The sequence below is a fragment of the Vipera berus genome (assembly GCF_964194415.1).
Source record: "Vipera berus genome assembly, chromosome: Z".
NCBI lineage: Eukaryota > Metazoa > Chordata > Lepidosauria > Squamata > Viperidae > Vipera > Vipera berus.
In genome coordinates this window covers 78,306,103-78,332,364 of record NC_138205.1, presented here as the reverse complement: position 1 = coordinate 78,332,364, position 26,262 = coordinate 78,306,103, and the positions used below count along the sequence as shown (strand labels likewise).

The window sequence follows — 26,262 nt, the reverse complement described above, 5'->3', positions numbered from 1 at the left end:
CTTGGATATTTTCAGAATACTGGTACAGCTAAGGATGACTTAGGGTTATCTTGCGTATGTTGGAGACAAGATGAAAGCAAAATTATGAGGACAAAGAAAAAGGCAATTATAATTTTTCTTCATCACAAAAAAGGACTCAGGGTGCATCAATGCAGGGTTTCATCTGCTCTTAGTTAGGCCTGAAAATGGATTAGAAATTTAACACAGATGTTGAAGAACTGACATAAATGATTGTCCAGGCTTACTTAATAAATGCTTAGTTAACTATTAAAATGATTGATTCTGGACACTGTTTAAAGACTGGTTCACCTATACTACATCAGAGTAATCCAAAAGGAGATTACTAATCTGTATCTGAATTTACTCTATTGAAAATAAAAGCAAAGGATTTTTGTCTAAATAGGATTATAGGTGCTTATCATCCTAAACTAATAAAAGTATTCTGAACTAGAGAAACTAATTTATCTGTAGCAAATGGGCTACGGACAAGACATATTTTATAAACTCTTAAATGTAAACTTTTGCAACAATTCTCTTGAATGTTTTGAGTACCAATCAGTTTGAAGGGAGGCCAGAATCCATGTGGAAACATCCTTGCGTATGTATCACTTTTGTATTCCATCTTTTATATTAAGAAAGGTAACATGTTATTTTTTAAAGAAAGTGCAAAGGAAGAATATCCATCTTTGTAGAAAAAAGAGTATAACTAGGGGAAGTATTGGAAATCAGTGTTTTGTAAATGGTGATACTGCTCAGGTACTCCACATTTTGTAGCCATTGCACAAGAGTGTACTTATCCCTATCATAATTTCAACATTCTAAATTTGCTAGGCAGTCAAAGGATTAGGAATCCTTGAGTCCAAGATAATGTAATGCTGACATTTTAAAAATAACTTCATTAACTTGAGCCTAATGAGCCATGCATTTCTTGACCTTTTCAATTTCACATTTCATCTGGATATTGACATTTGTTGTTAGTCATCATTTCAAATTCTTCCTGTTTCTTAAATCACATTATTCCTTAAATAATGGGGAATTAATTCTGCTCCATTATCTAGTTCAGCACATAGTAAAACTGATTTATATGTAAGTTTTCAATATCTGTAACTCATATTTCTTCCTTTTTTGTATCAAACCTGAAATTTGGTTTATTTATCACTCAGATAAATGATACCTTAATATAATTTATTGCATATTCTCAAATGATTACTGATTTAATTATTTTAATTTGGACTTAAGAATTTAATTTTTTAGTCAATTATAACCAGATTTTATAAATGCTTTTTTATTGAAATGTAGCAATTTTATGAATCAATTAATGCATTTTACTTGATAATACAGTTTGATTAATTTTCATTAAGAATTAAGTATGTCAAAGAGACTGAATATTCTTTAACACTATGCATTGTTATGAAAGGCACATGTAGAATAGTTTTATAAAATAATAATATACTTTTTAAAAATTGAATATTGGAATATTCCAGAGGATTCTAGAGAATATTCTGGGGAAAAAGGAGTTAACCTGTTAATTGGTTAAACACACATCAACCTTCGTAAAAATAAAATTTTTTACCAACTACACTTTTGTGAAAATGTGAATAATTTATTTTGTTTCTGCTATGCAAAAAAAATTAAATATTCCAGGCATTATCCATATTTTTTTTACTACAGATGTGTATTCTAGAGAGCTATTATATTCAGCATAAAAAGGGAAATCAGTGCTGTGGTTTCTTGCTGATTTTAATTTTATTTATTTTATTTGTTTGCTGCCTAACTCATCTCAAGGTGACTTGGGCTGCTTACAAACATTAAACCTGATACATATTAAATGATAAAACAATAAACAACAATAATGATGATTTACAATTGGAAGATTGGGGGAAGGGTGTATGAGCTTATGGGGAGAGGTGGGATCTTCTCTTAATCCAAAAGCCCCCTCAAAGTGATGTACGCCTGCTTGGGCCACAAGCCAATTGGCAGAGCCAGGTCTTCATGGCCGTACAGAAGGTCAGGAGATTGAGTGTGGATCTCACCTCAGGAGGGATACAATATTCCAAAAGGTAGGAGACATGGCAAAAAAGGCTCTTCTCCCAGTCAAAATTCCTTATCTGACAACATACCCTTTCACTGCCCAAATCCCACTGGTGTGAAACAGCTCCTTAGACAGCCTGGATCCATGCCATGAAGGGCTTTAAAGGTGAATTGGAAATCTACAGGAAAGAGATGCAATCAACTTGAAGTAGGGTTAATATTTCTGCAATAATAATTAAAAATCCCTCCCAACCTTAAATTGGGGTGAACATTTTACTATTATATCATTACTTTGCTCTTTTAGCTTACTTACCATGCAGAACAGAACCCCTGTCCAAAACTGGACTTCTGACCATAAAAGATTTCCCAATTCAAATGTAAATGCTGGTGAATGGGTTGGGCCTTTGCACATGTGCGCATACAAGTACCCACCTTCAATCACATTCCCAAAAGGCAACCCTACTGAAGTCTGCTCGTTTTGATGATTTCTTTAACCTTTGGAGACTGCTGAATGGAGCCATTTTTCTTTGGAAGGAAGACAGTGCTCTTCCTTTTCATGCAAATGCTTGGTAGGTGTAGATAGATTTTTTTTAGGGAAATGTGCTCAGAATAGTCCTCCCAATAAGATTTGCTTCTCTCGACTCATTTCAGAAGAAGAATGGTTGTGGGAGGAATTGCAGAAGGAGAACTGAGTTAGGCTGATGTCAGTAATAGGAACTGGCCATCTGTAGGTTACAACAAAGGGCTCTGGAGGCTGCATGTGATCTATGGACTCCCCGTGACTCATGTGAATCACAAGAAAAAAGTGTCCATAGAAAAGGAACTAATGGATTTATAACAAGATAAATCAGATTAAAACAGAAATATTTTGAGAAAAGTAATTACAATAACCCACATGAAGCCAGTGTGATGAAGTGATTAGAGACACCAAACTAGAAACTGGGAAGTGTTAAGTTTTATTATCCCTGCCTTAGGATCCAGCTGGATGACTTCAGGCCAGTCACTTTTTCTCAGGCAAAGGCACAATGGCAAACCATTTCCAAAAAGGTTGCAAAGAAAATGCACTGAGTCAGACCTGATTCAAAAGCACACATACAGTAAATACACCCAACCTCCCCCTGCTGTTGAATCTATCAACTGAGAAAAGAAAACAAGAAAGAATTATTATTTTGGTTTAAAAGGAAAAGATTGATGAACTAGAGAAAAATTGAAAAGACTTATTCATCCTATGCTGTACAGTATCTGAATATATATATATATATATATATATATATATATATATATATATATATATATATATATATATATATATATATGGATCCTTGGTTTTTCGGGTTTTTCCCCGCGTAGAACTAAAGGTGTAGGCGCAACGTTTCGACGGAATCCCATCCGTCATCATCAGGCTGGTGGCTTTAGCTTCCTTCTTCTGGGAGAAGCATGTGGCTGTTTGTTCCTCTTTTTTAAACTGCCAGAGGGGGTGTGTTCTGTGGAGGTGTGCTCTGATTGGGTAGGGGACCAAGTGTGTTCTGATTGGGTGGGAGTGTGTTTTGAATGGTGGGTGTGTTCTGATTGGGTGGGGGGGGGTGTTCTGAGTGGATGGGCTGGTCTCAGCTGCCAGCTCCAGACCTGAGCTGGTGAGTTGTGCTGCTTTTGTTCGGCTTCGTGTTTGTGGTGGTGCCATGTTTTTATAGTGGGTGTCAGTTTGCTTATTGTGTGGTTTGGAGGGGTTTAAAGTGGCTGATGTTGCAGCTGTAGTTAGGTTTCTGTTTTGTGGTTGTGCCTCGTTATCATTGTGGGTTCGGATTTGCTTTTTGAATGGTTGTGTGGTGGTGATGTCATGTGATGTTGTCATGAGTTTGGGTCTGGTATCATTCTTGGTGGTTGGGACTCGTCTGTCAATCAAGGCGGGTTTCCAAATGGCTGGTAGGCGAGAGGTATCATCTCGTTTATTCATGCTGTGGGGGCGTTTTTCTATCTCAATGGCTTCTCTGATTATTCTGTTGTTAAAATGTTCAATTTTGGCGATAGTTTTGGTTTTTTTAAAATCAATTTCATGTCCCGTGGCTTCAAAGTGTTGGACCAGGGATGAAGTTTGTTCTCCCTTTCTGAGTGAGTTTTTGTGCTCTTCAATGCGTGCACTTATTCTTCTGTTGGTCTGTCCGATGTATGTGGTGGGGCAGGTGGTGCATGGGATTTCGTATACTCCTTGGTTTTCTAACCCAATTATGTCCTTGGGGTTTCTTAGGATGGTGGATATTTTTCTGTCTGTGTAGAATGCTGTTTTGATGTTGTGTTTTTGGAGGACCTTGCTGATTCTGTCTGTGGTCCCTTTTAAGTATGGGAGGAGGGCTTTGCCATTTTCTTGTTCTCCGTCTTGGGTTTTCGTGGGTGTCTCTCTTCGGATTAAGTTGGTAATCGTGTTTCTTTGGAATCCATTGGCTGAACAAACAACCACATGCTTCTCCCAGAAGAAGGAAGCTAAAGCCACCAGCCTGATGATGACGGATGGGATTCCGTCGAAACGTTGCGCCTACACCTTTAGTTCTACGCGGGGAAAAACCCGAAAAACCAAGGATCCACATACAGGCACCCGCGAAAACCTCAGAAAACATATATATATATATATATATATATATATATATATATATATATATATATATATATATATATATATATATATATATATATATATATATATATATATATATATACACACACACACACACACATACAGAGAGAGAGAGAGAGAGAGAAGCTGAATTGGAACTAACAACAACAACAACAACAACCAGTGTTGCCATGAGGGATAGCAAACTCATTTTCATTTTTCATATTCCTTTGCTTTATTGAGGGAAAGCCTATTTTATGTCTTTTGAATTTGCTACTATATGTTTTTTTGTTGTACATGATCTGGTCATTGAACACAATAAAGTTAGTTAATTTAAGATATGTTGGCAGATTTGACTAGAATTATATATTTCTTTTCATAATCTGCTTTTTCTATTGCTCTGATTACCTACTTTGGCCTGATATGGATACTATGTTAATAAGCCTTCAGTAATAATAATAAAAAGGCTATACATTAGGGCATGTGGTGCTGTCCCAGAAGCAGGTGCCATTTTGCAGTGGTTACAATTTGGCAGAGCAGCTGCTTCCTGAACGAAATCTGTGGAAACAGTAAGCTGAACTAATGCAGGAGGAGGATGTGGGCCAGGCAAAGTGGGAACCCTAGCCAAGACCTGCAGGGACCCAGCAGGGTAGGAAGCAGAGCACAGGTTACCTCAGACTGGTGGTGTGACTCTGGGAAGCCTGGGGCAAGCCATATGTGAGCTCTGCTTAACAACTCTATTGGGGACAGCAGAAATTAAGGTCATGTGGGCACCTCACTTAATTACTGTCACAATTCAGTTTTTTCAGTTTTATTCAGTTTTGCTGATACACACACACACACACACACACAAACACAAAACTTTAACATTTTGTTCTTTTATTACTTCAGTGTTAATTTTCTATCAACTTTAGCTTATAAAAACATTATTTCTACAAGATTATCACCCATTTTCCAGAAGTGATGCTGGGAATACATTAGTCATATATTCTATTTAACATAAATATCATTTGAAAAAATGTGTATCTATATTCTATTGACTTTATCTATGAATACATAGTTTATATGTTTCTGAACAAAACTTCAATAATTCAAACTGACTAAAAAGCATAATTGTTATCCTGTTGCCCGGACAACAGTAATCCTGGAAATCTCCAACTAAAGTACTAAGCCTATGAGTTGTTTTTGAGGTTGCAAGTAGCAAGCCCCCAAAATCAAATACATACATTTGTAACATATTTCATTGTAATCAATTATTGATTTCCATGAACTTTTAACATCTGTGGTTGAAAGCAAGAAAGAGGCCACTTTAAAAAAACGCCATTTTGCTTCAAACTCTTACTTTTAAAATCTTAAAATATAAAACTACTTTCCTTTTAAATTTTGCTTAATTTTAACATGAATTATTATAATTATGCATATATATACATTTTCTTTGCTGAATAATACCCACAATAGTCAATAGTATTTTTGGTAGTATATTCATTTTCATCGTAGCAATTCTTCCTAACATCAACAGTTGCAGATTCTTCCATTTTTCTAAATCAAGCTTTATTTAACAATTTAACATAGTTATCTTTTTTATTGTTGAACATCTTGCTGTCAAATATATTCCCATGTATTTGACCTTTTTGACAATTTGCAATTCTATTTTTTCTGATAATTGCTTTTTTATTTATCTGTAAGATTTTTAACTATCACTTTAGTTTTTTCTTATCTTTAATCCTGCTACCTCTCCAAATTGTTTTATCTTTTCCAACAGTTTATGAATCGTCTCTAAAGGTTTCTCTAGAATGAATACCAAATCATCTGCAAATGCTTTCAATTTGTAGGTTTCACCTTTTATTTTCAATCCTTTAATTTCTGGATCTTGCCTAATGTTTCTATTTAAAACTTCCAAAGTTAAGATAAATAGCAATGGGGATAATGGACATCCTTGTCTTGTGCCTTTTTGTATATCAAAATTCTCTGTATAATCCCCATTTACAATCACTTTTGCTGTTTGTTTCTGATATATTGTCTGAATCGTATTTATAAAATTTTGACCAAAGTCTATTGTTTTTAGTTGTTGAATCATAAATTGCCAAGAAACAATATCAAATGCCTTTTGGGCATCTAAAAATACTAATGCCAGTTGTTTCCCTGGATGGAGTTCATAATATTTCAATATATCTAGTATTACTCTCAAATTATTTTTTATTTGTCTCTTTGGCAAAAATCTGTTTTGATCTGGGTGTATAAATTCAGCCAAAAATCTTTTCACCCTCTCAGCTATTATTGAAGGGAAGATTTTGTAGTCCACATTCAGTAATGATATCGGTCTATAGTTTTTTATCTGGGTCAAATCTGAGGCCCCTTTTGGTATCAAAATAACATTTGCTTCTGTCCATGCATTTGGGAGTTTTGCTTCCAAAAAAAGTTCATTACATACATCTTTCAATGGTAAACTTAATGTATCTTGTAAACATTTATAAAACTCTTCCAGGAGTCCATCTGGTCCCGGTGTTTTTTCATTTTTTTTTACTTTTTAGGGTTGTGTTAAAGCAAGGAGTTATTGGACAATAATCCACGCTTGGTTAGAAAAAATGTTAGAGAAACACTTAGACTATAAACCGAATTTTTTTACTAGGTATAATGCTAGAAAAACTTGATAAGCAAAGTACATATTTAATTCTATATGTAATAACAGCGGCAAGAATTATATTTGTACAATATTGGAAGAACGATGAAATACCACCAGAAGAAGAAATAATAATAAAAAACACTAGACTGTGCGGAAATGGACAGACTTACTTTAAGGTTGAAAGAAAAGAAAAAAAGAAACAGAATATTTTCAAACTTGGGACCTATTTTATCAATGGTTAGAGAAAAGATTTAGGGATTAGGAATTTAATTTGTATTGGTGAATAAGATACTCAGACAACACATTTTTGTTGAATGATTATTGAATTCTGTTAAACATTTTTTAATAAAACATTATTTTTAAAAAACCCAACTCATTGATAGTCAATGATCCTCTGAAACTATGTCATCATTCTCTAGTTTATATTTTTATTTAGGATGATAGATATAAGAGATTATATACACATATACATATGCTGTAAATTTAGATTTTGCTGACAGAAGTTAAAGGGAAACTAGTAAGAGTTAAAGGGAGACTGTAAATCTAAATTTACAGCAATATTTTATCGCAGTAGCAACTTGAGCCTGCAAAACGCCCCTAGATTAGGGCTGAAAGGCAAAAGTAATCATAACAGTAGACCAAGGTGTTCTATTAGACCAGTTTCACCGGAAAACTCTTACTACATATACATATTTATATACATAAGTGATTGTGTAAAAAGCAAGATATATTACTATTTTCTTGTCTCTTCTCAAAATGCTCAAATAATAAATCAATTATTACAATTAAATCCATAGTGAATTACAAATATAAGGTAGTCATCATGATATCAAAAGTTGTAATATCTTTGCCTGTCTCTCTTTACTTAGTTCCTTCTATTTTCCTTTTAGATCTTGAATATATGAATACTTTGTATCATTGTAAAAACCAATTTTGCAAAGTACTTTTTAATTTTATAGCATACATTTCTTCATATTTGTAACAGCCAGTTTTAATATTTTCTTCACTCCCTCTAGAGCAGGGGTGTCAAACTCGCAATGTCATGTGACATGTCGTGATGTATTGCGATTTGCCATTGCCGGCAATGGGATGGGCATGGTTTTGCTATGATGCATCCAGCCTACGGGCCGGCAGTTTGACACCCTGCTCTAGAGAACTGAGGTTTAAAGCATGGTATCTGACCATCAACTGAATGTTACATTGATGAAATGCAAATAGTCCTTAATTTATGGCCATTTGTTTAATGATGGTTTGAAATTACGAAAGAGTATAGCACTCCTGGCCATCATAAAACATCGCACCATTATTGAGTAATCACAATCTGGATGCTTGGCAATCTGTTTGCACATAGACCCGTTACTATATATATATATGCAGCAAATTTGCAATTAGAAGGTAGCTGAGTCCCTCTGGCGGCTACAAAAATCCCTGCAGTCTGGTGGGGATATTCCCTTCCATGCATGGAGAAAAGTTGAGCTCCTCCAGCTGCCTGGAGGAATCCAAGAGATTGTTTAACAAACATAACCAGGAATGCCAGATTGTGGTAGTTGAGTGAAGTAGTCATATGAGCATCCTGCTTCACTCAATGACCAAGATTCCAGTCCCAATTGTGGTCATAAGTTCAGAACCAGGTATTTATTATAGAGCACAAAAGCTCGTTAGTTTTTAAGATGCCAAAAGCCTCATTACATAGCCATCTCTAAGCAAGGCTTTAAATTCAAATATTTAGCAAATAACTAAAATTGAGGTACTCTTACAAAGCCTCCATTTTAAAATCCCACACAAGAGGTCAAGAATTTTATTTTATCCAGAAGTGTAAAGTAACACATTTTCACAACAGTACAAAATATATTTATAGTTTCATCCTGACATCTACTACAATTGGTATCAGAGTTTTGTATCTACTCTACTTCATTTTAGGAGTCATACAATTATTAATGCTTGTTGTTTTTCTTTATGGTTTATCCTGCTTAGTTGCATAAGCTGTTCATTTTGCATTATGCTTGCCTGGTTCTTATAGTGAAGTTTTCACTGAATGATTTTCTTTTTAGCATATTGTTGCAGAACTTGGTGCTTATTTGGACTGCGTGAGAATGACTGGTTCAATGACATTCAGTTGCTTTCTGTGGCTGACACAATTAGAACTTGGGTCTCTCTCTGTACCTTAACTATTACATCATACAGGATCTTGCTATTGAAATTAAAGAAAGAAATTAAAGAAATTAAAGAAAGTAGGGAAAAGCGCTAGGCCAGTCAGGTATGAATTAAATCATATCCCTGTTGAATATACAGTAGAGGTGACAAATAGATTTAAGGAATTAGATCTGATAGACAGAGTGCCTGAAGAACTATGGACAGAGGTTTGCAACATTGTACAACAGGTAGCAACCAAAACCATCCCAAAGAAAAAGAAATGCAAGAAAGCAAAATGGCTGTCTGAGGAAGCTTTGCAAATAGCTGAGGAAAGGAGGGAAGCGAAAGGCAAGGGAGAAAAAGAAAGATATGTCCAATTAAATGCAGAATTCCAAAGAATAGCTAGAAGAGATAAGAATGCCTTCTTAAATGAACAATGCAAAGAAATAGAAGAAAACAATAGAATAGGGAGGACCAGAGATCTTTTCAAGAAAATTGGAGATATGAAAGGAACGTTTCATGCAAAAATGGGCATGATAAAGGACCAAAATGGCAGGGACCTAACAGAGGCAGAAGAGATTAAGAAGAGGTGGCAAAATTACACAGAAGAACTATACAAGAATGAGCTTAACGTCCCTGATAATCACAATGAGGTGGTCACTGACCTCGAGCCAGACATCCTAGAATGTGAAGTGAAGTGGGCCTGAGCAACAACAAAGCTAGTGGAGGTGACAGTATTCCAGCTGAGCTATTCAAAATCTTAAAAGACGATGCAGTAAAAGTGCTACACTCAATTTGCCAGCAAATTTGGAAAACTCAACAGTGGCCACAGGATTGGAAAAGATCAGTTTACATTCCAATTCCAAAGAAAGGCAGTGCCAAAGAATGTTCAAACTATCGCACCATTGCACTCATTTCTCATGCTAGTAAAGTTATGCTTAAAATTCTACAAGCTAGATTCCAGCAGTATGTGGATCGAGAATTACCAGAAGTACAGGCAGGATTTCGAAGAGGCAGAGGAACTAGAGATCAAATTGCTAACATACGCTGGATCATGGAGAAAGCTAGAGAGTTCCAGAAAAACATCTACTTCTGCTTCATTGACTATGCTAAAGCCTTTGATTGTGTGGATCATAACAAACTCTGGCAAGTCCTTAAAGAGATGGGCATACCAGACCATCTTATTTGTCTCTTGAGAAATCTATATGCGGGCCAAGAAGCAACAGTGAGAACTGGACACAGAACCACTGATTGGTTCAAAATTGGGAAAGGAGTCCGGCAAGGCTGTATACTGTCGCCCTGCCTATTTAACTTATATGCAGAGCACATCATGAGAAAGGCAGGGCTAGATGAATCAAAAGTTGGAATTAAGATTGCCGGGAGAAACATCAACAACCTAAGATATGCAGATGATACCACTCTAATGGCAGAAAGTGAAGAAGAACTAAAGAGCCTCTTGTTGCGGGTGAAGAAGGAGAGTGCAAAACTTGGGTTGAAACTAAACATTAAGAAAACCAAGATCATGGCATCTGGCCCTCTCAATTCCTGGCAAATAGATGGGGAAGAAATGGAGGTAGTTACAGATTTTATTTTCCTGGGCTCCAAAATCACTGCAGATGGGGACTGTAGCCAAGAAATTAAAAGACGCTTGCTCCTGGGGAGGAAAGCCATGGCAAATCTAGACAGCACACTAAAAAGCAGAGACATCACTCTGTCAACAAAAGTGCGTATAGTCAAGGCTATGGTCTTCCCAGTTGCAATGTATGGCAGTGAAAGCTGGACCATAAGAAAGGCTGAGCGCCAAAGAATTGAGGCCTTTGAACTATGGTGCTGGAGAAGACTCCTGCGAGTTCCTTGGACTGCAAGGCGATCAAACCGGTCAGTCCTAGAGGAGATCAACCCTGACTGCTCTTTAGAAGGCCAGATCCTGAAGCTAAAACTCAAATACTTTGGCCACCTAATGAGAAGGAAGGACTCACTGGAGAAGAGCCTAATGCTGGGAAAGATTGAGGGCAATAGAAGAAGGGGACGACAGAGAATGAGGTGGCTGGATGGAGTCACTGAAGCAGTAGGCGTGAGCTTAGATGGACTCCAGAAGATGGTAGAGGACAGGAAGGCCTGGAGGAACATTGTCCATAGGGTCGCGATGGGTCGGACACGACTTCGCAACTAACAACAACAACAACAATTTCTTAATTGAATCAAGATAAAAGTACAATTTACTTAATTGCTAGAGAATCTTTAAAAACAGACTTCTGTAAAATTGGTACAGGATGGCAGATAAGGCAACTGCTCCTTTATTTTAAATAGTTTAATGTAAAGCTGATTTATACCTGTCATCCTTCCTCTTTTGGATTCTTCAAGCTGGCTCTGCAAACTTCTATTGCATTAATGCAAGCATTAATTCTTGCATTTCCAGATGAATATTTTCAAATCACATAACTGACCCTAAACTAGAAAGTATTATGTGATAAAACTGATTTAAAACAAGCATTTTATAATTATTAATAGCAAACTTGTATACTTTCCTATAAACACAAAAATAGTTGAAAAATATTATGTCCATGTTTGGAAAGATTGTATAGAATCAATTTCTTCAAGGTAAATGATTTAACCCATGTCTTTGTTTCCCTCTATTGTTTAAATTAAAATAACCCTAAAAGGACATTTAAAATCATAGGACCTCAAATAAACTTAAATTTTGTGTTGTGGACCATTAATGATCAAATTCAATGTACAAAGTGTCTGAATGATTTATCTTTAATCTTAATGTTTCACTATTTTTAGCATCTCTTTCTTCATTTAACTCAGATACAAGATGTTCCAAAGTACTTGTGGTGGCTCTATGGTCAACTATTTACCGCTCATATTTTTCCAGCAGTTTTGTCACATTTTTGGCATAGTTTGATGGAGTTTGGGGACTCTAGTTCAGCACACATTAAAAAAGCACTTGAAGTTTCTTTGTGTAGCATATAATGCACTATTTATCTATGTATTTATTAAACAAATTTATATTGCTGACCAACTCACACATGGTGACTCCAGGTGGCTGACAACATTAAAATTTTACAATGGAAGAACGCAAACACTGGCAGTGGCAACCACACAGTCACACCAACCATTTAATCAGCTTTGTATCAACCTGGGCTCCCAAGGACTGCTGACAGAACCAAATCTTTAGGGTCTTCAAAAGATGAATGGGGGCCAATCTTATTTCTGAGGGAATGATATTCCAAAGGGAATAGAGAAAGCCCTTTTCTTTGGTTTCCATTAGAATGGCCAAAGCCATTTCTGTCCCATGTTCTGGCCTGAATCCTCACTGAAAGGGAACCAGATAATCCATTTCATCCAGGGTCCTCTGAAATGTAGCACAACCATCTTCCCAACAACCTTCCACGAAAGGGGAGACAGAATAAGTTTGTTCTTCATCTTCTTCCAACAGTACTCTAAATGCCTTTTAATCTGCTTCATCTCTTAATTCCTCCGTATACCAGGGGACATAATGAGATCCAGGGGTCAGGAAAGGTCACTTGAGTGCAATCCTATTTAAAATCTAGTAACCTATTCCTCCTAGGACTACCAGTGGTTGCTAGAGGCTCAACAGGACTATGTAGATCTTCAGTTATAACTCCCAGCTCCTTCTAAAACATTTTGGGTTCATCAGTTGCTGGGGCCAGACCATTCTAATACGCCCTGCCTTCCTGTGATGGGGTACAGTTCTAGAGAAGCTCATAGTCATCAGACTGTGATTGAACCGTTACTAGGAAAGAAAGATGGATCCATCAATTCCAGATCACAAAGGCACTGCCCTGATAAGAACAACAAAATGGGTCAGTGACTACTATTTCTAGTTAGGCTCTGGATGACCTGGGACAGGCCAATGGAAATTATGGTTTCCATGAACTCAGAAGGCATATGTGAAACCATCTCAGGGAAGACAGATTGAAGTTCTCCAAAACCATAAGCCTGGGTAACTTTTTTTTACCAAACCCACAGTGTGATCTAAAAATTTGAGCAAGGAGACTGACTATACAATACCAGCAATCCCACTGGTCTCTATAATTCATCCTAAGAAAAAGAGTGCCACAGTTGGACACTTGTGGACCAGCAGCCCTGGTAGCAACCAGAGAGTCTCAGATAACAGCAACCAGACCACCTCCTTTACCTGGCTGGGCACATTTCTAAGAGACTACCTTCCCTCTGGCCCCATCCATGTTTGAGTGACACATTCCAGATCAGCCGTAAGGGGAACCACATTACACATTAACTCAGAAATTAACCCAAGACCTGGGCAACTGTTGATATACTAAACAGGCAAATGTGTTGAACTCAGGGGGACAGATACGACACCAGTACATTGGAATCATTGCCCCTGTGAGCGGCCCATTTCTTTCACTGTTATATCTACCTATTTCCAACATCACTGAGATATAATTTACATAAAAACAATATATTAAATATAATATATTAAATGACTTAAATGAGTTTTGGTTTGTTGAATAGCACAAAAGGTAACATTTCATTTTTTCTAAAGAGATACTGCCTCAATTTGAGCTCAAGAATTAATTCTATAGACAAAGCAACAGGTAACTAAAACTACTTGGCAACAAATGATATCATTAGTCTGCTTAAAAAACGCAACCTTATTTTGGCCACTCATTAGTTCTTCATTGGTCAAAAGTCCTGGTATAATGTCTCATATTTATACATGTAAACTCTGATAAATTACCTGACTTGTACTTGCATCTGCCATATGATTAAATGTGAAGATCTGAGGTTCAGGTTTTGAATGTAAATGGATACTGTTTGATGAAAGAACGGATAAACAAAACCCTTATGTTAGTCTAATAAAATAAAATAAAATAAAAACTGTAGTTCCTTCTGATAGTAAAAATATACCAAATTATTTTGACCTACTGATGTAAGGAAAAACTAAAAAAAAATAGAACCCATAAACATACTATATTTTGCGAAAATTATAATTAAGCATTATTAAGCTTAATTATAGTGAGAGTGATGTAAGAGTGATTCTTGGAAACTGATAAGAATTCCTACATCTTATAGTCTTAACTGACTTGTCAGTCTTTATCAAAATCAGTAGCATTTGTAAATAGGAAATTTTTACCTAGTAGATGAAGTCACCACATCCTGTGACTCAACTAAAAAAAGAACTGAAAAAATGTAACAGTACATATTATGTAGGGGAATGCAGGAGAATGAGGGAGCTTTTTAAAGCTGTGTGTAGTTTATCTGCAGTTTTGCTTTCTGTTTTAATTTTGTTTTTACTTTGAGATGAGCCACTGTAGAAATGTAATAAATAAAAAACAAAGCTCTAATATCATGGAAGCAACACCAACAGGTATCAAAGCATTTAGAAGAAATGTCTTTGCCACTAAATTTGAAAAGGAGGGATAGAAGATAAGAGTAAACTACCATACAATAAGAGCTCTGTAGGTATGAGAGACATTTACCTAGAAGAAATTCTAAAATAAAATTGAAAAAAACCTATGGTAAACCATTTCTGCTTTGCCAAGAAAATTATCATAGCTTTCATATTTAGAAATTTTAGTGTCAGATGATGAGGCCTCCAAACAGAAATTGTCAGGAAAGTGTTAAAAAACAAACAAAATACAAAACCCAAATGAAGCAGGTTCCCTATGCCAACCACTTTCAAAGGCTTATGAACACAGTGGAAGCTTTTAGGTAAGCCTGTCCTGCTTTCCAAAACACATCTAAACTTACACCTCGTGATCAAAGCCCAGGGCAGGAGCACTTCAATCGTATCACCTAACAGTGTAGGCTACCTTCAACCATTCTTTGTGGTTGAATAAACAAACTACTTCCAAGCAGCATTTGCGTTTATTCATGACCTAACTGAAAACTGGACCAAGAAAATTCTTCTAATACTCCTGGCATAGAGAGGAGAGATTGGTGGATATTTATACAAGAGATTGGCTATCAAATCAGAGCAAATTGCACTGGCATAGTCTTGTGTTACTTCAGAGTCGTAGGAACTGGCTGAATACAACTTTGGATTCATGAATCCAACTTCTGATAAGACTCTGGTAAGATTGGCTGAGTCGTTCCGAAGCAAATCAGAGTACTTTCCACCTTGACACCAAATCTTACAATCAATATGCACTCCATGTCCCTCAGTAGACTTGCCGTCCATGAATTTGTTTTAGGCCCCCGTAACTGATATAGGAAAAATAGAATTTGGGCAAACTGAATCATTCACGTTTTGTTTTTCCCCCAAGATGATACCACTGTGGGCATTTAAAAACATGTTGTTATCGGTGCAGTTACACTAAATATTAGTGTTCTAATTAATGAAAAATAGAGTCAGCTAAGAAGTCAAAGTGAAACGACTGTTCCGGAGCTGTGTTCCACAACAAAATATCAGTGGGGGCTAACGAGGCAATCCTCCCGGGCGCTCTCTTGACCATTTCAATTTGAAGCTCCCTATAGCGAAGCTTTTTCTCAGCTCCGTCTTCTTTCTGGAGACCCATTTTAGCCTCCCACCACTCGTCCTCTCTTAGCCACCTGACTTGGTGCTCTCGGACGCCATCCTCTTCTTCCCACCCCCCCTTCAGTTCCGTCTCCGTTTAGCGCTGAAGTGGCGCCCTCTTTAAATTAGGCGCCCAGGCAGCCGCCCTGAAGCCAAGATGGACCCAACCATTGGCAAGCAGGAAAAGGAAGTCGCTGAGAGCAGATCCTCCCACGTGACATGTGCGGAAGCAAAATGGACGAGTGACTGGAGGCGCTGTCTGTTCAATCCTCGACCATGAGCAAAAAGAATCAAGTTTCGTATGTGAAGCCGGCCGAACCCGCTTTCCTGAGTCGTTTCAAAGAGCGAATCGGCTATCGGGAGGGGCCCACTGTGGATACCAAGGTAACAGCATAACCGCCCCCCCCTCTTTTTCCGTTCCTTTGACCCGCCCTTTCCTTAAAACCCATCCTCAGATCCTTCGTTCAGCACGAGGTGGAAAGTGGTAGCCCCCCCCACCCCTCACCCCCCACCAGGGCTGCGAGAGAGGGCTGACAAGACTGTGGGGTCTGAATTTTCTGAGTCGGGACCACACCTGGAAAAATGCATCCAGTTTTGGTTATCACACTACAAAAAAGATGTTGAGACTTAGTTCCAGAGAAGAGCAACTAAGATGATTAAAAGCCTGGAGACTAAAACATATAAAGAACGGTTGCAGAATTTGGGTTTGGCTAGTCTAGAGAAAAGGACTTGCTGGGGTCATGATAGCAGTATTCCAGTATTTGAGGGGCTGCCACAAAGAAGAGAGGGTCAATTTATTTTCCAAAGCAAGGCAAGACAAGAAGCAGTGAATGGAAACTAATCAAGGAGAGATGCTACCTGGAATTAAGGAGAAACTTCCTAATAGTGAGAACAATTAACCAGTGGAACAGCTTGTCTTCAGAAGTTGGGCGTGCTTCATCCTTGGAGATTTTAAAGAAGAGACTGGACAGCCCCCTATATAAGGGGCTGGACGAGAAGACCTTCAAGGTCCCTTCAAGCTCTACTCTTATTTTAAATACTTTTTTCCTTAGATCATTCAAAACTGTGGTATTGAAGAACTTTTGGAGTTCTCCAAGAATCACACCAAAGGCTTTTCAGGATTCATTTGGTCTGCAGATGAGAGCAATAGCACTGAGACTTATATACTGCCCCGTGGAGCTTGACAGCACTCTCTGGGCAGTTTATAGTGTCAGCATATTACTCTCAACAATCTGGGTCCTCGTTTTACCAACCTCAAAAGGATGGAAGGCTGAGTCAACCTTGAGCCCCGTCTGGATTGAACTCCGGGATATGGGCAGAGTTTGCCTAAAATACTGCATTCTAACCATCATGCTACCAGATTATATGTCTTTGATTTGTCTAGTACTTTGGTTTAAAGCAGAATAAAGCAGCACCTTATTTGGGGGTCAAGACCACATTTAGCTTTTGAATATTGTGTTGAGACAGGCTCTAAGAAATATTGGTGAAGGCAAGAAAAATATTTTTATTTATATTTCAGTAACATACACTTCTTTATTTTTGCCCAATTAAAACTATAAATTGGTAACTACTTTTTAAAATGTATCTGAATAGGTACACCTAAAGTTTCCAGAAGCCTCCTGTAGTTCCTTGCAATATTGTAAGAGAACTCTTAAAAGTGTGGGAAAGAAAGGAGAGAATGACAAAGAGCAGAGTTAGGTTTTAAGCCTTAGTTGGTCAAAATATTAATAGTTGTTCAGTTTAGTAATCTGAGAAAAAGAAGCCCAAGCAATTTAAGGAGATCCCGCTATAATGCATTTGCTGATAAATGAACTTAAGAGTTTTGCTTGCTCAACTTTATCCAAGCTCCTTTTTTCTAGTATGAAACCTGATTAATTAAACTCCATGCGAATCTTGCTTCCATGGTTGTATATTATTGTATATTAGGGGCTAGATAGATATTCAGAGCTCATTCAGAGTAGGAAGGATTGGATTAGATAAGTAGCAGTGATTTCTTCAAGAATTTTAGTTCATAAAAAGAAAAACATAAATTTAAGCTACAGAAAAACGAACACAAATATTCTATAGGATAACATATTTAGCAGAATAACAGAGTTGGAAAGGACCTCGGAGGACTTCTAGTCTAACCATCTGCTCAGGCAGGAAACTACAATTTCAGACAAATGATTGTCCAATCTCTTGTTAAAAAACTCTAATTTTGGTGCACCCACAACTTTTGGAGCCAAGTCATTCCACTGATTAATTGTTCTAACTGTCAGGAAATTTCTCCTTAGTTCTACGTAGCTTCTCACCTTGATTATTTTTCATCCATTACTTCTTATCCTGCCTTCAGGTGCTTTGGAAAATAGGTTGACCCTCTCTACTTTGTGGCAGCCCCATGGAAATTAGAACCCTGTTATCATTTCACCCCAAATCCTTTTCATTAAACATACCCAGTTGTTGCAACAATTCTTCATATGTTTTAGCCTGCTATCCTAATCATATTTGCTTGGAATAAATTGCTTTATTCTAAGCAATTTGATGCTAGGTGGACTTTCTAATGGAAATATTAAATTTTTTAATGGATTGTGAGAATGTTATAGAAACTTATTTAATCCTTCCTGACCCATGGCGTACCACCATATGTCCTCAAAGACGCACATGATGCCCATTATTTTTAAGTAAATGGGACAGCTTGTAAGAAGTCTAAATTTCTAAACAATTAGGAATAAGTCCAGTAGAACTGGGAATATTCACTTCTGAATAGGGGTTTATTCCATTACATTGTTATGGGAATATGAGTTTATTCCATTACATTATTATGTTTAACCATAACTAATGCTAACACTGCTGATCACTATTTCATTTTGCAGCAGTGAGACAAAGTTGGAGAAACTGATTTATTTGGGAAAATCTCAGTATAGGTCCAGCTACAAATCTAACACTATATAGAGCAGGGGTGTCAAACTCAATTTCATTGAGGGCTGCATCAGCATTGCGGTTGCCCTCAGGGGGCCGGGTGGGTGTGGCTAGAGTGCGTATGGCCTACCGGGTGGGCATGGCCAGCTCAACATCATTCGCATCAAGGGTGCCTATGGGGGCCTGGGCAGGAGTGGGACAGATCTGAGGGTCTCTGGCAGAAGGAGGGTCTCTGGGCCGGGGCCAAGACAGCGGGGGCCGTTCCCTCACTGTTTCCAGGATGGCTTCGCGGGCCACATGAAACCAGTTCACAGGCCGGATCTGGCCCCCGGGCCTTGTGTTTGACATGTCTGATATAGAGCCTTGCAATCTAAAAGTATGAGAGCCACTTAGGTATCATGGTTAAAGTATTGGTCTAGAAACCAGGAGACTATGAGTTCTAGTCCTGCCTTAGGCATGAAAGGTGTGGTTTGTATCAGTCACTCTTTCTCAGCCTAACTAACTTCACATGGCTACTGTGGAAAAAAATAGGAAGAGGAAGGAATGTTATGTATATACAGTGCTTTCAGTTATTTATATAAAAAATAGTAAATACAAGATTTTAAAAAATCAAACGACTGTTTTGCTTTAGCAGGGGTTTGATGTATTTTTACAGTCCAGAATATATGATATGAACAAGTACTTCTTAAAACCAGGCCAAATGAAACAGATATGAGTGATACAGTTCTCATTTGAATGTACACACTGGCTGGGAATTTTGGAAGTTACTAGACAGCAATAACTGTTAGGTCATCATATCAGAGGTATTTCCTTAACTGCACAAACAGAATGATCATGTTCAAAAAATCAGTGGAAGTGGAAGTGAAGTGAATTTTTATTGGTTTCTCCATTGAGTTTCCTTCCCCTGATCAAAAAACCTCCCTTCTCTTTCCCTGATTAAAAAATCAGGATCTGAATTTTGTTTCTCCACCTTGCAGGAGGATGTCACTTCCCTTCTTCACATGGAAGAGAACTCCATCAGTGGAGTACAGAAATAGAATTCAAATCTTCAAGATCTGAACTCTGGACTCAGCGGGGAGTTTGATATCCTCCCACAAGGTAGAGAAACAAAGTTCAGATCCTGATGATTTGAGCTCTGTTTCTATGCCCTGTTGAACAAGTTCCTTCTGAGTTGTGGAGGAATGCTTTTGGTGAAGTGCAGAAACAGAGATCAGATGCTGATGATTTGAATTCTGTTTTTGCACTCTGCCAGAGGTTTTCCTTTCCACATAAAGAAGGGACTTGAATTCCTTTGGCAGACATCTCATTTTCAGCGGGGCCCTGGAAAACAAAAGGAGAAGAAATTCAAGCAAAATGTGGAGAAGGAGCAAGGAATGTGGGTCCCTGAGGTAAATGAGGGAGGCCTGGGAAGTCCAGCACAGGCCATGCAGGAGTGTTTCTTAGTCAGGGCTGAAAATTGTTGGATTTCAGCAGGGAGGATTTTCACCTACCTGAGCTTCCTCTTCTCTACCACAGTCACCCCTTGTTCCTTAACTGAGATGCTTCCTGCTTAATGACCAAATTCAAATAACAACTGCAACCAGAATTGCAGTTAATGAAGCAGTTGTAACATCTCACTTAATGACCGCTTTGCATAATGACTGAGATTCTGAGCTCAATTGTGGTCTTAAATTAACTGTAGTTTTCTAATTATCAGTAATTATACGCTCCCAATGTACATTCTCTTGACAAGCTATAGATTTCCACAAAGTCACAGCTTTTTCTCAAATAGAGATGTTCCAGACCCATCTTTTATAATGCTGCAGAAAATTTATAATAGTACGATTTTCTGTTGGCTTTGGAAGAAGTATGGTAAAATACCTGTGTAGATATGATTGAGGAAAATGGGGGGGGGGGGAAGCTGTGAAAAGATACAGCCTTTGGTAAAAGTTTGGATTTTTAAAGAAATACATAGCAAGTCTAGGCAAGTTTCTGTGCTAAGAATATCTTTTTTCTTTGCTATGGAAGTCACTTTTTCCTTATTTCCCTGTTGTGTTTATTAATAGTACATATTTTAATAATTTATATATATCCTTAGGTTATGTGTGAAGAAATAGCAAGCTTCTTTTCTCATCTGTATTAATTTATATCAAGTTTTTCCCCCAATATCTTTTTATAGATTTGGATAAAATATTCCTTTTCAGAAAATTAGCTATATTATGTAGTTTGTTGGAAATATTAATATTCTTTTGTAAATTTTAAAAAATTATTTTCCTCCTTGTTCTTAATAACTCTGTAATTGATCACTTCACTATTGAATGTTGGTATGTTAAATGTTTAAAATGATTTTTAATTTATCATTTTAAATATAAAGCTTGGTTCCATATATCTCCTGTGAGATTGCTCTATCTTCTAACAGAAGAAGGAAAAAAGAGACATGGTTGTAGACTGTTTTTTTTTTTTACTTTTTTCTTTTAATCTCCCAAAATGCAGCACAGGTTTTTGACTACTCTACCTTTTTGAGGGGACAATGCCAGGGAGATGTCCCTTGGATGTATGATAGCCCCCATAGACAGATGATATAAAGCAGTGCTTTTCAATCTTTTCACAGATTGTACCACCCCTCTCTCACCCTTCTGCCAAGCCTTTCCCCCCTCCCCCTTCTACCAAGAAGCCTTTTTCCCCTCCCCCTTCTGCCAAAAAGCCTTTTTCCCCTCCCCCTTCTGCCAAAAAGCCTTTTCGTCCCACCCTTCTGCCAAAAAACTTTTTTCCCCCCTCTCTTCTGCCAAGCCTTCCCTCCCCCCCTCTCTCACCCTTTTGCCAAAAAGCCTTTGACAGTAATCCAGTATGAGGTGCTCAGGAGAAAGAATGCTAACTCCCAAGAATGAGGGGCTCAGAGGCAGCTACAAGCATGGGAGGGAGAGTGGGGGAGTAAAGAAAGGAAATCATACCTCATTGACAGGGAACATAGTAACCCTGCCCCTACTCCGCAGAGGGCAGATCCCTATCATCCCTAGCTCAGCAGGGGTCTTTCTGCCCCACTTGCAGACAAAGGAGGGCTCCAGTGAGGAAGAGGAAGAGGATTTAAGCAAGCTCAGCAACCCAAGTGGGGATTCAAAACAAATGTGCTTCGTGGGTAACCTCCCAGTATGACAGAAGTGACCCAAACCTGCTGCAACAACCCAGCAGACGGGGGGGGGGGGGAATAAAAACCAAACAGCTCTCCCCCGGCTGCCATTCCTCAACAGACATGTTCACAACAACGAAAACTTTGTATGGGTAAATGCTTGGGTGGGTGGATGGGCATCTTGCTTAGCTGCTGTCTTGGGGGGGTAAAGGGGCAGCTTCACCACCCCCAAACGCTGCGCTCTCAGAAAAGCAGGATGAAAACAACAAGGATTAAAGGTTAAAACAGAAGAGTGTCTCACAATGGTTTTCTTCCCCAGTTCCTTCTAGCAACGAAAGAAAATGGGAAATTTTGGGGGGGGGGTTGTTTCAAAGGAAGGGAAAGAGGGGATTTGGGTCTGTGGGGGGCGCAGCAAGCGAATGATGAGGGCGCGCGCTTCTGGCGTTCAGGGGGCAGACAGATTTTTTTAAAAAGCAAAACAAGGCAAAAAATAAAAATCTCCCATTCCACCCCCCCACCCCCCAAGAGCTGGATGCGGATCTGATCTTTTTAAAAATTGTTCAGAAGAGACACTCTTCTGTTTTAACCTTTTTTCCTGGTCGTTTTTCAGAGTTGTCATGCTGCTTTCAAGAGAGGACAACGTTTCTTTGGGGGGGGGAAGCTGCCCTCTTAGACCCCCTCAGAAAGCATTTCCTCTCTCTCTCTTCACTGCTTATCTGACAAAAGCCTTTTCTCTTCTGTCTCCCCCTTCATTCTCTCTCTGATGTTTCCCCCCCCCTCTCCCTCTCCCACCAAAACTGCCTCCTTTTATATCCTCTCCTGTCTCCACTCTCCTCCTTTCTCTTCCTGGTGCACCGGAAGTGCCAATCCTGGGGCCTTTGTCTCGCCCTAGCAGCCCTGCAGCTCCTGAGGACTCTCTCATGGCAAGTCCTGCGCTGTGCCGCTTTGACTCGTTCCCTCCCCCTGCTACACTTATCTAGGCTAGGCAGGGTTGCGTACCACCTGCCAGGTGCCAATGTAACTGCATGCCACCGGTTGAAAAGCCCTGATGTAAAGAATTTCTAAGTGTTACTGCAAAGTAGGAGATAGGGCCCCATAGGGAGACTCAGAAAACTGGAAGAGAAGGTTAACTTCACCTCGTTAGCTCAACCATTTCACTATACAAACTTTCTTTCCCGTATTTGAAGTTTCTTTTTTCAAGCGTAACCTATTTGTGTAGATTGGCACTTATATCTTTTCCAGAGAGAACAGCTTCCAGTTCCTGAAGATGACAGTGGAAGTGATAAGGAAGATGAACAGCCACAAGTGATTGTACTGAAAAAAGGAGATCTAACTGCAGAAGAAGTTGTGAAGATCAAAGAGGAGATCAAAGAGGTTTCTAAGGTCACAGGTATATTGTGGAATTGTTAATACCTAAGTCATTGTTGCACCATTTGTCCTCTAGGAAAAGGAGGCAGAATGCAATGTTGATGTAGCAGGAGCCAATCCACTAGTTTAGTTTTCCACCCTTTGCAGGTGTCTGGAGGGTTTTTTTAAAAATAAACAAGCAAACAAACAAACAGGACTATACAGGAAGGATTCGTCTTTTCCTATGCTGTGGCTATCCACCAGGGTATTTTTTGTTTGCAAAATTTATATTTAAGAAAACCAGGAAATTCTACTTGCTGCAAAATTGCTGAGCTAATCAGTATTAACCGCAGTGGAAACAGGATTGATTTGATCAGTTATTGAATTATAATTACAGTAAACTATTTTTAAGTGCCTCTTTGTAAGGTATCCTTATTTGTTAACATCCTTTTATACAATGCTGACCAGTTTCCTGACTGATTTCCCCATTTATATGACTGACCAAGTCAAAATGACTGAGATACTGGTTTGAGATGGGCAGTTATACAAATTGAATAAATAAATCAACATTCTTCCCCGTAAAAATTCTCTTAAAAATATCTCCCAGAATCAACAGGTTGAAATGGTCTGGATTTTAGGGAGTAAGTTGTTGCATAAGGTAGATGCTTTTATCCCCTCTTGCCAACCATTCATTTTAATGATTTTTACTTACATCCATCTGAAATGACCTATTCCTTTAACTACTGCTGTACTCCTTCATTTCTTGTATCCAACATGCTTTTATTTCATTTCATTTCTCTCCCCACTTAAGAAATAATGGGATAAGAATAGTAGGGGGGATGTGTTGGAGCTTGATAGCGATAGCTAAATTGGGGAGACAGATAACTTAGGCTGTCTTGTTTTGAAGACAAATGCTTATGCTATTCTTCACATGCAAGTATTTTTTGTATTACTTTTAAGAACTTAACACACAAATTTCAGATAATTAAATCTTTTTAATCACAATTCAGGGAAAACCTTTTCTTATGGAGATGTGTTTAGCTGTTACATATTATTATTTTACTTTAAAAGTAATTTGCTCTGAGAGTAAAACTAACTTCTAAAATAAAGTTACCTCAGTAAGTTAATGTAGTGGTTTTTTTTTAACAAGGCTTCCACTTAAATCCTGAAGAGTATTGCTGTCTTGTCAAAAACTCTTTACAAAATAATGTATGATGTGAACAGTAAATTGGGATATTAAACCTTTTTTGTCTATAGGCAATCCTTCACTTATGGCCAAAATTGAGCCCAAAATGTCGTTGTTAAGTAGGAGAGTTATTAAATGAATTTTGCCCCATTTTATGACTCTTCTTACTATAATTGTTAAGTGAATTGCTGTAGTTGATAAGTTGGTAACACAATAGTTAAGTGAATTTGGCTTCCCTATTGTTTTTGCTTGTCAGGAGGTTGTCTAGTTCATTTCTATGTGACAATGCAGAATATGATCTGAATATTTTGTATGTAAAAATATGCTTTGTCAAGTAAGATACTTGATGTAATCTGTAGGATCATTGTAGTTAAGAAGAGAAAGTATGTAAAAGATCATTTGTGTATTACCTCTAGAAACTGATCCTGAAGATGGGAAGATTTTATTCCGGAAACCTCCTAAGCGTTCAGCAGAAGAGAAGTATCTTGGTTTGACAGTTACCTCAAGTAAGAAAATTAAAGAGATGAAGAAGAATTCACCAAATTTTCACAATTCAGCTAAACAAGTTAAAAATAGTAGCTTGCTTTCTTTTGATGCAGAAGAAAGTGATGATTAGGAACAATCTGTAATTGCTGTATACACTTTTTCTTAAAGCAAAATGCTAAAAGTACAGTATGGAAGCAGAAACACAGGCTTTAAATCTTATAAATGAGGCCTTTGCATTCTGCACTTAGAATTGCTTTCACATTTTTATCCATTATACCCATTGTAGAGTGCAAGACATTTTTACTTGGGACTAAGAATGTAAATATTACTTCAACAAAGCTTCCTGTTCTTTCTTAAATTGCTGAAGAAATTTATTAGGATTATGCTCATGCTGACTCTATTGATTTCAAACGGAAGATCCTGACACACTGCAGGCTTTGGTGGAAAAATATTTGGAAGTCCAAATATACTTGTAACTAGAAGTGGCTTATGTGTTGCTACAAAACATGTAGCAGGATTAATGATGCAAGGCTTCATCAAGGAGCTGATCTGAACAGCTGTTGTTTTAGTAAAGCTGATATTCTGCTGCTACTACTAAATGATTGTAAAATTATTTTATTTTTATTTATGGCTTAGCCCTATTCTTCAGCAAATAAAAAAAGTTTTCTCGATGTACATTATATTTTCTTCTTATTATAAATGATTATCCTTTAGTGTAAAAAAATACAGCAGATACCTCAAATATATGATTGAGAAAGTCCCACTCAGTGGATTATCATGTGCAATTGCGTCTTAAGAAAGGATATCCAATTTCTAAAGCATTCAGGACAGATGCTTATCAATTCTAACCTTCATTTTAAGCTGGAGTGGTAAGTTTGCCTTTCCTACCACTTGTAATGTATGGCCTCATGTCATCTCTGATAGCTATACGCCTACACTATAGTTGTGCCATTGAGTTTAAGTGTTCATTTACCTCCAGAAGCCGATCCTTCCTCTTCTTGGCAAGCAGCAAAAGTGGAGTAAGATATTTTTCACTCTCAGAGAAGATTCTGAGGAAGATCAAAGAGGTAGTTTTAGAGAGAAAGCAGAATGTATCAATTTGTTTCACTATTATAAACTTTAAATATTCAATAAGCTTATCTTGAATAAAATATTCAGAGAGAGATATGTGATGCGCATCTTTTCAGTATCAGAAAAATTAGATTTTGTATTTTAGGCTCAAGCTTGCATATTCACATATTCATTTTCCTCTAACAAGGATTATTAGCACCTGATTAACCATCATTTATTTATATTTATATTTTTATTTATTTATTTTATTTGTTTGTTTTTATAT

General features: G+C 37.7%; 1 protein-coding gene across 1 annotated transcript; it reads left to right on the top strand.

Annotated features, from left to right (window-relative positions):
* Nucleotides 1-16,126: 16,126 nt before the first annotated feature.
* Nucleotides 16,127-25,603, top strand: KIAA1143. Its single transcript, XM_081343055.1, has 3 exons — nucleotides 16,127-16,287; nucleotides 23,150-23,297; nucleotides 24,857-25,603. Exons 1-3 carry the CDS (start codon nucleotides 16,180-16,182, stop codon nucleotides 25,054-25,056), a joined length of 456 nt encoding a protein of 151 aa, XP_081199181.1. The 5' UTR covers nucleotides 16,127-16,179; the 3' UTR covers nucleotides 25,057-25,603.
* Nucleotides 25,604-26,262: the final 659 nt, after the last annotated feature.

What these genes read in the sequence shown, in the direction of transcription:
- KIAA1143 (XM_081343055.1), top strand. Translation starts at nt 16,180, where the DNA reads ATGAGCAAAAAGAATCAAGTTTCGTATGTGAAGCCGGCCGAACCCGCT. An exon ending in GGCCCACTGTGGATACCAAG is followed by an intron (nt 16,288 to 23,149) that starts GTAACAGCATAA and finishes TATCTTTTCCAG; the next exon opens with AGAGAACAGCTTCCAGTTCC. An exon ending in AGAGGTTTCTAAGGTCACAG is followed by an intron (nt 23,298 to 24,856) that starts GTATATTGTGGA and finishes TATTACCTCTAG; the next exon opens with AAACTGATCCTGAAGATGGG.